This window comes from Myxocyprinus asiaticus, chromosome 7 (genome assembly GCF_019703515.2).
Source record: "Myxocyprinus asiaticus isolate MX2 ecotype Aquarium Trade chromosome 7, UBuf_Myxa_2, whole genome shotgun sequence".
Classification (NCBI taxonomy): domain Eukaryota; kingdom Metazoa; phylum Chordata; class Actinopteri; order Cypriniformes; family Catostomidae; genus Myxocyprinus; species Myxocyprinus asiaticus.
The window spans coordinates 10058713-10075274 of record NC_059350.1 but is presented as its reverse complement, the minus strand read 5'-3'; the positions used below and the strand labels follow the sequence as shown (position 1 = coordinate 10075274).

General features: G+C 37.6%; 2 protein-coding genes across 6 annotated transcripts in view; one reads left to right on the top strand and one right to left on the bottom strand.

Moving 5' to 3' along the window:
• Window positions 1-12160, bottom strand: part of pnpla6 (patatin-like phospholipase domain containing 6) — a 59849-nt gene extending 47689 nt beyond the window's left edge. For 4 of the 5 annotated variants that reach the window (XM_051702418.1, XM_051702417.1, XM_051702419.1 and 1 more), the window contains exons 1-2: window positions 12091-12160; window positions 5898-5978 (exon numbers count right to left, since the gene is read on the bottom strand). In XM_051702418.1, coding sequence (XP_051558378.1) covers window positions 5898-5942 — 45 coding nt within the window. In that variant the 5' untranslated portion in view covers window positions 5943-5978; window positions 12091-12160. Of the gene's footprint in view, window positions 1-5801; window positions 5866-5897; window positions 5979-12090 lie in introns of those variants that run through there. The other variant, XM_051702421.1, reaches the window with a different exon arrangement.
• Window positions 12161-14519: 2359 nt separating this feature from the next.
• On the top strand, window positions 14520-15817 carry lipt1 (lipoyltransferase 1). Its single transcript, XM_051703135.1, has one exon. It carries the CDS (start codon window positions 14685-14687, stop codon window positions 15804-15806), a length of 1122 nt encoding a protein of 373 aa, XP_051559095.1. The 5' UTR covers window positions 14520-14684; the 3' UTR covers window positions 15807-15817.
• Window positions 15818-16562: the final 745 nt, after the last annotated feature.

The window sequence follows — 16562 nt, the reverse complement described above, 5'->3', positions numbered from 1 at the left end:
AACACAAAATGCAGTTTTTAAATGAAGGTTGTTGTTATTAAGCGAAAACAAAATCCAAACCTACATGGCCCTGTGTGAAAAAGTGATTGCCCCCTAAACCTAATAACTGGTTGGGCCACCCTTAGCAGCAACAACTGCAATCAAGCATTTGCGATAACTTGCAATGAGTCTTTTACAGCGCTGTGGAGGAATTTTGGCCCACTCATCTTTGCAGAATTGTTGTAATTCAGCCACATTGGAGGGTTTTCGAGCATGAACAGGTCATGTTTTCGAGGTCATGCCACAGCATCTCAATAGGATTCAGGTCAGGACTTTGACTAGGCCACTCCAAAGTCTTCATTTTGTTTTTCTTCAGCCATTCAGAGGTGGACTTGCTGGTGTGTTTTGGATCATTGTCCTGCTGCAGAACCCAAGTTCGCTTCAGCTTGAGGTCACGAACAGATGGCCGGACATTCTCCTTCAGGATTTTTTGGTAGACAGCAGAATTCATGCTTCCATTTATCACAGCACGTCTTCCAGGTCCTGAAGCAGCAAAACAGCCCCAGACCATCACACTACCACCACCATATTTTACTGTTGGTATGATGTTCTTTTTCTGAAATGCGGTGTTACTTTTACGCCAGATGTAATGGGACACACACCTTCCAAAAAGTTCAACTTTTGTCTCGTCAGTACACAGAGTATTTTCCCAAAAGTCTTGGGGATCATCAAGATGTTTTCTGGCAAAAATGAGACGAGCCTTAATGTTCTTTTTGCTCAGCAGTGGTTTTCGTCTTGGAACTCCGCCATGCAGGCCATTTTTGCCCAGTCTCTTTCTTATGGTGGAGTCATGAACACTGACCTTAACTGAGGCAAGTGAGGCCTGCAGTTCTTTGGATGTTGTTGTGGGGTCTTTTGTGACCTCTTGGATGAGTCGTCGCTGCGCTCTTGGGGTAATTTTGGTCAGCCGGCCACTTCTGGGAAGGTTCACCACTGTTCCATGTTTTCACCATTTGTGGATAATGGCTCTCACTGTGGTTCTCTGGAGTCCCAAAGCTTTAGAAATGGCTTTATAACCTTTTCCAGACTGATAGATCTCAATTACTTTCTTTCTCATTTGTTCCTGAATTTCTTTGGATCTCGGCATGATGTCTAGCTTTTGCAGATCTTTTGGTCTACTTCACTTTGTCAGGCAGGTCCTATTTAAGTGATTTCTTGATTGAGAACAGGTGTGGCAGTAATCAGGCCTGGGTGTGGCTAGAGAAATTGAACTCAGGTGTGATAAACCACAGTTAAGTTATGTTTTAACAGGTGGGGCAAACACTTTTTCACACAGGGCCATGTAGGTTTGGATTTTGTTTTCCCTTAATAATAACAACCTTCATTTAAAAACTGCATTTTATGTTTACTTGTGTTATCTTTGACTAATATTTAAACTTGTTTGATGATCTGAAATATTTAAGTGTGACAAACATGCAAAAAAATAAGAAATCAGGAAGGGGGCAAACACTTTTTCACACCACTGTATATATATATATGCAAAAAGACAGATAAAGCGTCTGGTTTATGATGAAAGAGATAAAGAAAGAGGGAAGGAAATGAAGAGAGATGGCACATGATAAACCCTATTTATCTCTGCACCACAATGTTTCCTGCTTTTACTGTCCTATGATTATGTAAACGAATTAAATTTTTCCTCCAGCCTGTCATTCCTTCAAGCGTTCCTCTTTGTCACTCTGCTACTCACTCATTCCTTCATTCTAGTTCTAGTTCATTTTTCTTCAATAAAGCATAGTTAACAACACCGATAACCCACCTATAGAAAACTTCAGGACTTTGTTTCATGCCTCTAAATTAAGAATCACTTCTAATGCAATTAACATTACATAGACATACAAATTATATGACAAAATGACGATCATTATGTTCAATTAGGGATGCACCAATACCACTTTTTCTCTTCCGATCCCGATATCGGAAATCTCAGTATCGGTTGATACCGATCCCAAGCCAATACCAGTGTTGTTTTTTTGCATGATCAGTTTAGAATATCTTTACATTATCGCGTGGAACTAATTGGGTGTACTCTTTAATATGTAAAGAAACACAAACCTCTAACTACATATTATTTCAATATAAATGTATAGCTTATTAAGAAACACTTTATCATTAACTAGTATACTGGATAATATAGCAGCAAAATGAACAGTAATTCCAGTCTTCAAGTCTTCAGTAGAAAAGAAACCAGTGTTTAATTTTTGACTTTTTTCTTTTTTTCTTTTTTTTTTTCCAAAAATGTTTCAACTTGCATCTGGACTTTAAAGGATTCAGATCTCTTTTTTGTTCAATTTAGTTGTAAGACATCAGTCCACTTTTCATTCACACAGTTATTTTTTGGAACCCATTCAACTTAAATATTGTTATAAATTTAAACAAATACTAATGATGACAATAATAATAATAATAATAATAATAATAATAATAATAATAATAATTTGTTATTAATATTATTATTATTGACTTTTAATTTTAAATACATCAGTAATATATTTAAATTGTGCACTTTTTAAACCTTCACGCTTTTATTTAGTCCAGTATGTGTCTGTATGTAGGCAGGTTCACAGTAGTTTAATTCGCTTATTCAAATTCTGGTAAAATGCACCTCCGGTGTCGTTCTAAATGCATATTATAAGTGAACCGAACTATTGAGCATCTAATCTGAGATGCTGTTCTTGAGTAACGCTCAAATATTGCGCATCGCTGTGAAGGCTTAAAATAGCCGCGAGTGCATCACCAGCCTGTGCATGAGTTTGTGTCAACAGAGCAGCACCATTCACTAACACGTTGGCGCTGCGCATACTATATATTTACTTATTAATCACCTTTTGTGATTCACAGAGCTATCGTACGTCTTCAAGTGGCTTTGAATAAAATGCACGAGTCATATGAACTGCTTTAATGGTTTTTTAATGGTTCTTTTATGTCATTTTTGGAGCTTGACAGTAACGAACATGACTAACACTCAGTATAGGATTTGGATCGGGCTCATCGCACCGATACCCGATCCATCTAAAAGCTTCAGTATCGGAGCCGATACCGATCTAGGTATCGGATCGGTGCATCCCTATGTTCAATGATGAAAACTAACTGTATTTTTACATATGTGTTAGATTCTTTCTCAACATGAGGAACTACTTTAATACAGAAGTGGTAGAGTTTATCTTGAGTTTTTTTTTAGGTGAGAGTTTGGTAGATGTTAACATGCATCACTATCTAGACACACTAATCGGTGAGCAGCATTTACTCAGTGTCACATACATATGTATTAGAGTGTCTGTACATTGTCATAACTTGACATCATAACAACATCATAACTTGACGGAGAAATTGTTGATCTCTCAGTACAAGACCTTGCAATATTGGGCAATCTTTGAACAGATTGATGGGTGTGTGCAATTCTTGATGAAGGGTAAGTTTGTTGAGAAGCAGCCAAATTCTTGTGCCAGAGCAAAAACTGTTCTCTGACCAACTTTAAGGCCTATTCACACCAAGAATTTTCGGTGCGAGTGTTCTTTCTAAATGAGCTTTTGAACAGGAACAATGGATTCCCATGGTCCTATTCAAACTGGGTCTGACAAATCCTCCAGCAAAAACTCGAAGGTTTTTTTTCTCAGAGAGCAGTCAAAAAAAAAAAAATTATTCTTCGGACAGCGATGAAAACTGACTGACCAATGAGATAAGAGCTTTTTGTGATTTTTTCCAGAGTCACTGCTGCTGCACATCCCAGCATGTTGGTGGCACAAATCAACTAGCAAACAGAGGTGCTATGCTCTTTTACTCGTCTCATGCACAAAAACTCTGAATTCAATGCAAATATACAGTAAATAAATAATATAGAAGCTGTAAACACATTCTTTCTTTTTTATAATATATATGTAATGTGCTAATACCTCATATTATATAATATATTTGGTGTTTTGACTTAATGTACATTATTTCATATGTATATCACTCTGCCTGTTATATTATTCATGCATTAAAAACAGCAGAGGTTCAGCACTTCGTTTGGACTAAGCTCATAATAAAATATAACATAAAAAGACTCTTTACATGCAATACTTTACTACGAGTGCAGACAAATGAATTGCCGAACTTCACTCTTGTTTTTATTGCAAGTATTCCTGTAATGGTGCTATTTTTCTCACAATGCACAAGAAACCCTGAATTCAATACAACTATGAAATAATTACATCAAGAAAAGACAATGACGATGTGTCTTCTTTTATACTGTTTTTAATTTTATGCATCATATTTTATGATACACTTGTTTTACTTACTGTATGTTATTTCATGTGTATTTATTTTACTGTTCCTTGTGTTATCCAGGCATTAAAAAAAAGAAGCTGGGTTCGAGAGTTAGTTTGGAATATACTTGTAGCAAAATACATGCATAAATATAAAGACAGAAGACATGGGATGTATGCAAAAGCGCTCTTTACTCATCTCACTCGCACAAAAAACACAGATTCTATATTCCTTAAAATGCATAAAAAAAACATGGAAACAATGAAAAAGTTATGACAAATGAAATGCCTTAACTGTGTTAAATATATTAATCTCATGTATTGACAGCTGAACAGAAACTGGCCTACAGATGTTAATGACTAATGGAAACATCCATGTGAATAGTGGTAGCATTTATATGTAATCTGGTCCAAACAAAATTGTTAATAATTGCCATCAATTTAAGAGCACTTTCACACTATAGCTTTAGGTGCGGACCCGTGTCCATCTAACATCAGAGTTCAGTTTGTTTAGTTGATGTGAAAACTGATTTCTGAACTCGGGTGAGCACCAACAAACCACATCCGAGTCTGCATGACACTGTGGCCCGAGGTACCATTTATGTGAATTCTGTTATGATTATCAGTGTCTGCCCACTTTTTCAGCCGTCTTGGTTCCGAAAGTACTTCATAACACCATTTCAAGCCATGAACAACACCAACCAGCTCTGATGCGAATCACAACTTTATAAACTTTGATTTGAAGCAAAAATAAAAAAAATAATTTGCAGGAAAAGACAAAAGGTACAAGACTGTGTACTTAACGTCTTAAATGGGGGAATGAACTACAATTCCATGAAGCACAGTGAATGATGTAATCGAATTAAAAATGCTGGACAAATATAAAGCTTGAATGAAAGTTGTTGATTTTAAGTATAAAAGCAATCTGTTTAAAGTATATTGCATAAGAATCAGGTTTATTTAAATATATAAGTAGTTTGAGAGTGTAGGGAGCACGGTAGGGACATGGCTGCATCATTCACTGTGCATCATGGTAGTGGTCGGTTCGTGATTCTCGGATTGGTGGATTTTCCCCCTCAGGATTACGGCTTGTGTAGTTCTTAACCAGAAATTCAGCTATTAAACAATGTGGACTGATGGAGCTCATGGTAGGTCTGTCTTTAAAGGTTTATAATTTATCATAAATAAACAATTCCCCTATGGTAAAAATTAATTGGATTTTTACTTCCAGAACCAGACTGTTGCGCTCTACTGGTATGAGCCACTATTGATGACAAATAATTTGCCTATTCTATCGTAATGCATTTGTCATTGCTGCCTGTCTCTACAGAAATTGCCTTGAGCAAGCAGCTTGCATTATTTGCATCTCATGAGACAAGCAGAAGCAGGGGATGTGGTGGAATCAAACTCAAGTTCGGATCAAGCAATAAAATCAAGTGTGAAAACAGCCTAAGACATGCCTCCTCCCTCCCTGTGTACTTGAAATCAAGCCTCTGCATTACACTCAGGATGACTCACCTTTAAAGTAGTTAGGAAAAACCCCTCTTATGGAGTCAGATGGTGCGGTTTTGGGTAAGTGTAAAGTTGAGAGCGTTATAGGGTGGTAAAGCTCACCTCTGGAAGCTCTGCAGACTCTGGGCCCGATGTACTCTGTCCCATTCTAACTCAGCGCACAGCTGGGCCATCTAACAGCCACTGCAATACATAGCAAGACAACAGGCTTCATGCAACATGCAAAAAACAGTGTCTCACACCCACAGAGTCATTGCTGCAGGCTGAAAAGAAGCTAGTTCAAATATAACAACCAAGTCTCATGATAACTCTAACATATTTTATGTGTTGGCTATTTCGTATGATTTCGAACGAGTTTGTTCATATAAATTTGTAACATTTCATCACGTGCAAATGCCCAGATGTCTAATGCATAAGTAAACACGAGTTTCGCGCACGAGGCGTTAAGGACATGCTTATTAATATTATGCCCTTACCCAAACCCCTCATCTAAACCTAACTGATCAGTAGAGTGTATAAACATGATAGGAAGCTGTTGTGTGTGACAGAAGCAAGTAATCGTCACGTATTCATGGAAACTAAGGCTGCCCCCAACCAAAGATTTTCCTAGTCGACTAGTAGCCGTTAGTTTAAGCCATTAGTCAACTAGTTGTCGCACGTTTATGATATTAATTTAATTACTTAAATATATACAGTATATATGTTGGGGGGCATCAAAAAATGGTCTGAGTTCCAGGGCTGAGAAAGAATGTTTTAAGTAACATTTCTAACACTGTTCTACATTACAGAGAAATACTAAAACGAAATAATGAGCCTTTAAATTTTACAAGCGCACACACACGGCAACACTGGCAAAAGCGGTAATGATTCTGAATATGTCGGAAAAACCAGCAAGGAGACTGTCTGAACATTTAGTTAATTTATAGAGAGAAATGCACATTAGGGTTCTGCCGAGAGACGATGATCTCGGGGATCGATGATGGTCAGAGTGGTCACCAATAGCTGATGCCTTTGACAATGTCAAGACGATATTTGGCTCGTTTTCCCATGTATTAAATTATTATTATTATTATTATTAGGCTATTATTATTCTCAAATTAATATTACAAATAATTTGCCCGTAGACACACAGACACGCGCTTTAAGAAACACACTTTATTATATTATTAAGAACAGATGACAGAAAAGCCGTCTATGTGCATGTATGACACGCTGTTTGTATGGAGGCGTGCAGTCTCATGGAACACGCGCATGTAAAAGATTCTCACTCTTTCTTTGTTTCTGTCTTCTGATTTTTGTTTTTGTTTTGCAAGAACAGTATCATCTATGAGTGCTGCAAATGACCTCAGACATCTCAGCTCAGGAGGCGTTTTGAGTTCAGTTCGCTTTATTTCCACAGAGCAGTTCATTGTGCACACAGCTCTACAGCCTATTCATCTGTGATTAAAACATAAAATAATACAAAAACACATTCACCTTGAACCATGATTTATATTTCAGTGATTATTATCATCATTTTAATGATTATTTTTACATTTATAATTGTTCTTATGTCTTCCCGCCTGCATGTTTAGATGGATACTTGCCTGACAGTAAATGGGAAGGTGGTTACTTATATATATATATATATTATTTTTTTGATCACTTCATTATTTTAATTGCTTTTTCATTTCGTTCGGAGTGCAATTTGAATTTAAAAATGTATTTGATTTAAGTTTTTCCTTTTTTTTATAAATTTAATTTTCAATGCAAAATCACTAAAGCAAGACTATTCACCGATCCCTCAGCCCAGTGGTTGCTGATGTAATTGGATATTGCGATAAATATATATCTCGTGAAGGAAGGAACAAAACAAATTTATTCACACACATGATGTATTTTCCCGGACAATGAAATACCTGACTGGTAGAGAATGCACAGATGAAGTAGGTTCTTTGCCAGAGAGATGTTGCCCTTCACAACTGTTGTAAAGCCATCTTTCAAAAAGTTGAACACACATTTTTTTCCAGTTTCATTTGAATTTTAGTTAAAATAAATAAAAAATAAAGTTCAAAGTTTGAAATCTGTCAGGGTTGTATGTGTTTGTTCATGTTTTTCATGTCTTTTATTTTGAAAGTTTAGTTCCTGTTCCTGTTTCATGTTATGTGGTTCCCTGGTAATGTGATATCCTGTTTCCCTCCATGTTCATTTGTCTTGTTTTCATTGGTTTATTGTCTAGTTATCTTGTTATCAGTTCTGTCTTGTCATTGGTTATCATTGTCATGTGTTCTCCCAAGTCTAAGTATTTAGCCCTCATGTTTGCCATTGTTCATTGTTGAGTACTGTGAATGTATCATTGCTGGTGTAATGTTGGTTCTATAGTCAAGTCATGTTTCCGTTTTGTTTCATAGTCAAGTCAAGTTTACTTAAGTCAATTTCATGTTTATGTTTTGTTCACATTTAAAGTTAGGGTTCTTGGATATCATTTTTGTAAATAAACTGCACTTGGGATCATCACACTTCATTGTCATCGTCTCTGCGTCTACCTTGTTGCCAGCCAACGTTACAAAATCAAGGTGTCTTGCTTTATTGTGTAGGCTTAACTCTAAACCTGCTTATCGAATATTGCCCCATAGTACCACCTAGTGCCCATCCAGCAGTAATACCGGTGTTCGTTGGTTTCCTGTGGAGTTTTTTTTTCTGCGACCAACCGACCAATCTAAACTTAGTCGACCATGGGGCCTGGGTAGCTCAGCGAGTATTGACGCTGACTACCACCCCTGGAGTTGCGAGTTCGAATCAAGGGTGTGCTGAGTGACTCCAGCCAGGTCTCCTAAGCAACCAGATTGGCCCGGTTGCTAGGGAGGGTAGGGTCACATGGGGTAACCTCTCCATGGTCGCAATTAGTGGTTCTCGCTCTCAATGGGGCGCATGGTAAGTTGTGCGTGGATCGCGGAGAATAGCATGAGCCTCCACATGCGGAGTATCCACGGTGTCATGCACAGTGAGCCACGTGATAAGATGCGCAGATTGACTGTCTCAGAAGCGGAGGCAACTGAGGCTTGTCCTCAGCCACCCGGATTGAGGTGAGTAACCGCGCCACCACAAGGACCTACTAAGTAGTGGGAATTGGGCATTCCAAACTGGGGAGAAAAAAACTTGGTCAACAAAGACTCTTCTCATTGACTAACGTTTGGTCGACTATTAGGGGGCAGCCCTAATGGAAATGATGTCCAGCGATGTCATTGGCTGTAGTGAAAGTCGTACAAATTCATACTAGTGCAGTCGTACGATACCATACGAATTAGCCAAATTTGGAAAAGTCATATGAATCTTGAAATGTAAAATATATGTAAGTCATGTGAAATGTAAAATATAAGCAGAAAAAGAAAAAGAAAAGCAAAAAATAGGTGGTTGACCTGACATTGTTTTTATTTGACCATTGTTTATTCATGTCAATGTAATTATTATCTGTTTATATTGGTAAAAACAGTAGAATAGTAGGATAGACTTCCACAAACTATTTACAACTAAAATCAGTAGGCTAAACTGTAAGTGTGACAGTAAAAAGAAAATATGTAAATGTGTTTTCATTATATTAATGTAAACAGTGCTCACAAACAGGTCAGACAAGATCACAATCGGCAATGGACAAAAGTCCATGGACAACAGTAGCCCCTCCCCCAGTGATGTCATTATCCCTAACAAATCCCCATAACCCACATACACACATCCATATGGCCTAAATAAACATCAGACCCATTATCCTCCCCTCCATCACTTAATTTCCCCCATCAAACCATTCCTTTTACCTCCAGCATTAAACAACACGCTTGCTCCGACATCTCCCATCAACACTAAAAAAAAACTGAGTATGATGCCATCTAAAGCCTTCCAATGATGATATCACAAAGTCTGGAGGCAAACAACTACCTGAAATCACTGGGGGTGGATAGAGGATTAGATCACCAAGATCACAGCAGACATGAAGAGATTTACATTTCATATGTGAATGTGAGTGTGTATAAAATACATCCCTAATGACTGGCGATGTGAGCAAATGAACAGAGATTTAGCCCACTGCTTATACAGCTGAAAGATGCCTACCATTAGTTCCAGTGAGTGATTGTATCACATTGAGATTGATTACAGGGAGAGATAGCATTGAACAACTCTTGCTGTTCTTCTAACTCTGACATTCAATAACAAGAGAGAGAATGGAAAACACAAGGGAATAATGAGAAAGGGTAAGAGAAAAGCTGAAATGCCAGGCAGGATTCTTTACTCACTAATGGGCCATCTCCTAATAGCCATTGTCATTGGGTAACAATGCCCTTAGTATGCAACCTTTAAGCATGAGAGAACTGGAAATAATGGACACACTTACAGACAACTGACAAACACAAAAGAAACTCAAGGCTACGAGAACCGACAAACCTGCAATGCAGAGGACTTTGACGTGGTCAAGAAGTGTGACCAACACCTCCTCTTTTTAACTTCCTGTCCGACACACACTCACTTAATTATCATTTCTTAATTTAAATGATTAAATGCACACAAAACTTAAGTGTGAAAAACACTTGAGTCTGAACTGAAGCATGACTTTGATGGCAACAACTGCTGCATACTATAACTACTCTGTTGAAAAGACAAGCATTGCTAGTCACCAGCATCTGTTGTGTTGTGGATGCTGGTTTTCCTACCAGGATTCTAAAAGGAATATTCTGTGTTTAGCACAAATTAAGCTTAATAGACAGCATTTGTGGCATAATGTTGATTACCACAAAAAATAATTTCAACTTGCTCCTTGTTTATTAAAAAAAGCCCAAATTGCCATTACAGTAACAACATATAATGGTCCAGTCCATAAACGCTAAAATACACATAGTTTCAAAAGTATAACCACAAAGCACAAACATTATACATGTAAACTAGATTTCAGTATGATACAATTGCTTACTAACCTTATCTGTGTAAAGTTATATCCAATAAAGGGTTTATAGGGTTTGACCACAAAGTTGGAAATTTGGATATAACATTACACAGATAAAGTTAGTAAGCAATTTTATGCCACTAACATCATGTTTATATGTATGACGTTTATGTCTTATGGTTATACTTTTGAAACTATGTGTATTTTAGTGTCTATGGACTGGCCCCATTCACTTCCATTGTAAGTGCCTTACTGTAACCGCGATTTTTGCTTAACTTGTATTGAACCCCGAACATTCCTTTAAGCTCAGTCAATAGTATTTATGGCATGATGTTGATTACCACAAATAATAATATGACATGTCCCTCATTTATTTAAAGAAAAAAAAGGAACTTACAATGGAAGTGAATGGGGCCAGTCCATAAACACTGAAATACTCACCGTTTCAAAATAAACAAAATATGTAAACATTATACATGTTAACATTATTGTAGTGTAATAAAATCGCTTCCTAACCTTATCAGTGTAAAGTTATATCCAATATTACAACTTTGTTGTCAGGACAATAAAACACTGCAATCCTGTTATTGGATAAAACTTTACACCGATAAGGTTAGTAAACATGTTAAAACATATAATGTTTATGTCTTGTGGCTCTACTTTTGAAACAGAGTGTATTTTTAAGTTTATGGACTGGCCCCATTCACTCCCATTTTAAGTGCCTTACTGTATCCGCAATTTGTTTTTAATAAAGGAGAAAAATCTGAAATCATTATATACTGTATAAACCATCTTGGGTCAGCATGCGAATGAATGCTGGTCTAAACTTTTTTTTTTCCAAGCAGGTTACAAATGAATCAGGCCAGTCATGTACACAGATCAGTGGTCCATTTTGTTACACTGATGCTGAATGTGCGCCAAGAACTAAAACATGCCTGTGGGCCACATGCTTCTATAGCAGCATGATTTGTGCTCATCCTATGCTATATTAAATGCAAACATAATATCAGATGCTGGAAAAACGAAACAGCATCATATGTATGTCTGATCAGCTGATCATGGGTTAAACATGTCAGCAGCAAATGAACATAGCAGTACACTGAGGTTAATACACATTAAAGAAACCGCCCTCTATTAACTCCAAATAATCAGCCGTGATGTCTTGATGTTTTCTCTCTAGACGCATTGTGAAGTGCTGCTGTTGAAAGTGATGCTGTGCCGTGACCTCGGCAGATAAACAACAGCTTGCCTTCTGCGACCTCAGGCGGGAAACTCTCACCGTTAACACGAATACAATAAATCAACATTGAATACACAGTGTGCTGACAAATAAACTTAATGGCATATAAGCATACTGCACACTGTGTTTGGGTGTTAACGTACCTGAAAGCGAGGATCCGTCCTGATATGTCGAACAACCGTCATACCGCACACATCCGTCCAGAGCGATGCGTAGACTCCGCCCACGGAGTGCAGTACCCAATCAGAGACGACCATCTGGCCAATCAGATTTGAGAAAAATGACCCTCACTGATTTCCTGCCCCACTGTTATTTACAAAACGTTTGGTTCAAAGTAAAACGAACCAGAAAAGATTATTATTACTTACGTGATATGTGTTATGATGAGTTTAATAGATACATCTAAAAAGGCAATGTAAAAAATGTAAGTGGTGATTTTTTCATGAGAGATGATTATTTTACAGTACAGTACAAGTACGAAACATATCCTGTGACTCATGAGCCTACAGCAGAATATAAATTAAAGTAAGATTAAATCAAATAAAGTGATAATTCCACCTGTAATATTTCAACATACGGTGTGAAGTAGTTAAGCCTCAGGTCAAAGTGGCTATTCAAAATTAAGTAATCACCTTATGAGATTTGAACAGCTCACTACAACCGTGATTTCTTAACTCTTTATCTAAATGTCATTACTACCTGACCTATGCTAGGAAGTGCAATCAGCACACAGTAAACTTTAAAAGTTAACTGAGTGCTATATGTCCAAATGCTTTCATGTTGATTGCATTTCGTAGTTACTAATCTCATTCTGAATCTTAATAATTAACTTGACACTGAGAAGTGAACTGATTACATTACAGCTGTCAAACTGCATCGGAAGGAATCAACTAAAATTCTTCAGTTAGACCGAAGAATGGAAAAAGTCATAATTTAGTGTCATTGATTTAAAGGTGCACTCAGTAATGTTTTCCCCAATAAAAAAGTTTAATCCCTTAAGAAATTAATTTTAATTTAGAAACACATGTATAAAATCATGACCACTCACATGAGATGAGGTCTCTAGTCATATCAGTAACCTTTTCAAAGCTGTTTTATTCTACATGGGGCTGGGGCACCCTCATGGGGGCTGCCATGTTAGAATCACATGACCGGTTGAATACTACTTGCTTAATCTCAGTAACTGTCTTATTATTGGACACTTTCACTCTTGGATAAAATAAATCATGGCTGAATGTTGATCACCACAAACTCCTCTGTCCTTTTCTTTAAAAAAGCAAGATTCACAGTGAGGCAGTTACAATGGAAGTGAAAGGGGCCAATTTTTGAAGGTTTTAAATGCAGAAATGTGAAGCTTCTAATTGAAAAAAAGCACTTACACTGATTCTTCTGTAAAACCTCATGTATTATTTGAGCTGTAAGGTTGTTTAAATCGTCATTTTACAGTTTGATGTCATTACATCGTCAAGGCAGCAAAATAATATTGCATAAAAATATTTTGCAATTTTATCACACTAAAATCATGTTAACACCCATATTTCTTATGTCTTGTGGCTATACTTTTAAAACAGTGAGAATTTATCATCACTGATCCTCCACCAAATTTCACAGTGGGTGTGAGACACTGTGGCTTGAAGGCCTCTCCAGGTCTCCGTCTAACCATTAGACGACCAGGTGGAGGATCGGTGATGATCTGGGGGTGTTTCAGCAAGGCTGGAATCGGGCAGATTCATCTTTGTGAAGGATGCATGAATCAAGCCACATCCAAGGTTATCCTGGAAGAAAACTTGCTTCCTTCTGCTCTGACAATGTTCCCCAACTCTGAGGATTGGTTTTTCCAGCAGGACAATGCTCCATGCCACACAGCCAGGTCAATTAAGGTGTGGATGGAGGACCACCAGATCAAGACCCTGTCATGGCCAGCCTAATCTCCAGACCTGAACCCCATTGAAAACCTCTGGAATGTGATCAAGAGGAAGATGGATGGCCACAAGCCATCAAACAAAGCCAAGCTACTTGAATTTTTGCACCAGCAGTGGCATAAAGTCACCCAACAGCAATGTGAAAGATTGGTCAAGAGCATGCCAAACGCATGAAAGCTGTGATTGAAAATCAGGGTTATTCCACCAAATATTGATGTCTGAACTCTTCCTAAGTTAAAACATAGTATTGTGTTGATTAAAAATGAATATGAACTTGTTTTCTTTGCATTATTCGAAGTCTGAAAACACTGCATCTTTTTTTGTTATTTTAACCAGTTGTCATTTTCTGCAAATAAATGCTCTAAATGACAATACTTTTATTTGGGAGAAATGTTGTCAGTACTTTATAGAATAAAACAAAAATGTTCATTTTACTCAAACACATAACTATAAATATTAAATCCAGAGAAACTGATAATTTTGCAGTGGTCTCTTAATTTTTTCCAGAGCTGTGTGTGTATATATATATATATATATATATATATATATATATATATATATATATATATATATATATATATATTTATGAAGAGTCAATATTTTGCTTAATATGGGACTTTTATTTTGTTTCGCAAGGAATAGGGATCCCGGATGTAAATGTGTGCTGCAGACAGGCATGGAGGGAAATAGTGCATAAACTCCGCAAATCAGTTTTTATAAAATCCTCAGTTTGAATTTGCGTGACATTGTCATACATATTTTTCTGAATAAATCACTCGTCCTTACAGGCGTTTTCGAGAGTTTAGAAGTCAGCAATGATTTTGAGACTGTCAAATAGATCATGTGTCCTCTATGGATCAGCTCGCCTCAAAAGCACCCTGACAACAACCTTTTTCGACGAGATGGGAAAACCTGGAACCATCCTTATATCCGCGTCAACTGGCATATTTGAGAACCTGGCTTTAGAAGACTGGATACACGACCACGTTGATCTGCAGAACAGAAGTATATTGTTATTATGGAGAAATTCGCCTGTGGTTGTCATCGGCAGACATCAAAATCCCTGGCAGGAGTGCAACCTTCCCTTAATGCGGCGCCTGGGGATCCCTCTAGCCAGACGCCGCAGCGGAGGCGGGACGGTTTTCCATGATTTGGGAAACATCAACATGACTTTTTTCACCTCCAAAAAGAAATACGACCGTCATAGGAATCTCAATGTTGTTACCAGCGCGTTAAAGACACTGAGGCCCAATTTAGATGTCACTGCTACAGACAGATTTGACATTTTGCTAAATGGGCATTACAAGATTTCAGGCACTGCTGCAAAGTTAGGCAGAACCTCTGCTTATCATCACTGTACATTGCTGTGTTCAGTGAATCATTCAATATTGTCACCAGTTCTGAACAGTAACACTTCTCAAGCTATCAAGAGCAATGCTACCCCAAGTGTTCCGTCCCCTGTCAAAAACCTCTCGGATGAGGACCCCACTCTTGACACCAACACTATCATGGAGGCTGTTGCCTCCCAATACAATAAAGAATTTGGATTTAATAGTCCAGTCATCACGGTTGACCCCACTCATGAGACTCTCATGCCTGGTATTCATAAGATGGCACAGGATCTTCTGACATGGGATTGGATTTACGGCCGGACTCCAAAGTTCCATGTTTCTGCATCTTTAGTGTTAGATGGTGTGAATGTTGAGCTTGATATGGACATCAAGAATGGCACAATTGAAAGATGTGCAATAGGCATTCCCGAAGACTGGCTACCACCAGAAATAGTGAAAGAGTTTACAACAACTTTGAATGGGAGCAGATACTGTCCAAATGAAACCGCAGTGCTGGTGGCGGCTTTCATGAGAACTAATTCACTGACAGTTGATGCTGCTAAGAAGATCCATAGCTTGTATGAAGGTGTGGTTTCAGTAATGTGAATAAAAACTTGAAAGGATGTCAGACTTTTTCTTACCTAGGTTGTTATGAATACTGTGATACACAAATATTCCAAAAACATGACAGTGAATTTCAAAGAGGCCTATACACTCTTGAAACTCTACCCACAAATAGGGTCATGTGATATTAAGCAAACACACAAATCCTCATACTAATCCTATGCTGAGGCCAATCAAACAATACATTTTTAAGCATCTGCCAGGGACTACAGGTATCAGAATTATTTATATATAAATGCATATATATTTAATTTATATGCATATATATATATATATATATATATATATATATATATATATATATATATATATATGTGTGTGTGTGTGTGTGTGATATTTATATATTAAAGATGCTGGAAGAGATTTTAGCCATTCTGGAACTTCCACGAGACTGAAGGTGCGTCCCAAACCGCTCACTTCTGCACTATTCTACGCCATTTTGTAGTGCAAGTGGTGCGAGTAGTATGTTTACACTGAAAATGCAGCAAAAAGAAGTGTACTTTAAGTACCCGGATGATGCACTTTTTCAACCGTCAAAATGGAGTGTGGAATGTTGGACACTTCATGCACTAAGTGCACGCGGCTTGCCATACATACATAGTGGAAGGGGCGGAGTTAAAAACAGTTGTAAATAATGAAGAATGTAGCAGCTAGCGAAACTTCAGTGGATACAGAACCTTACAAATGTGAGTGGAATGCTTACCATAACAACAAGCTGTGTGAATATGTACGTTGTTT

What these genes read in the sequence shown, in the direction of transcription:
- lipt1 (XM_051703135.1), top strand. Translation starts at nt 14,685, where the DNA reads ATGATTTTGAGACTGTCAAATAGATCATGTGTCCTCTATGGATCAGCT.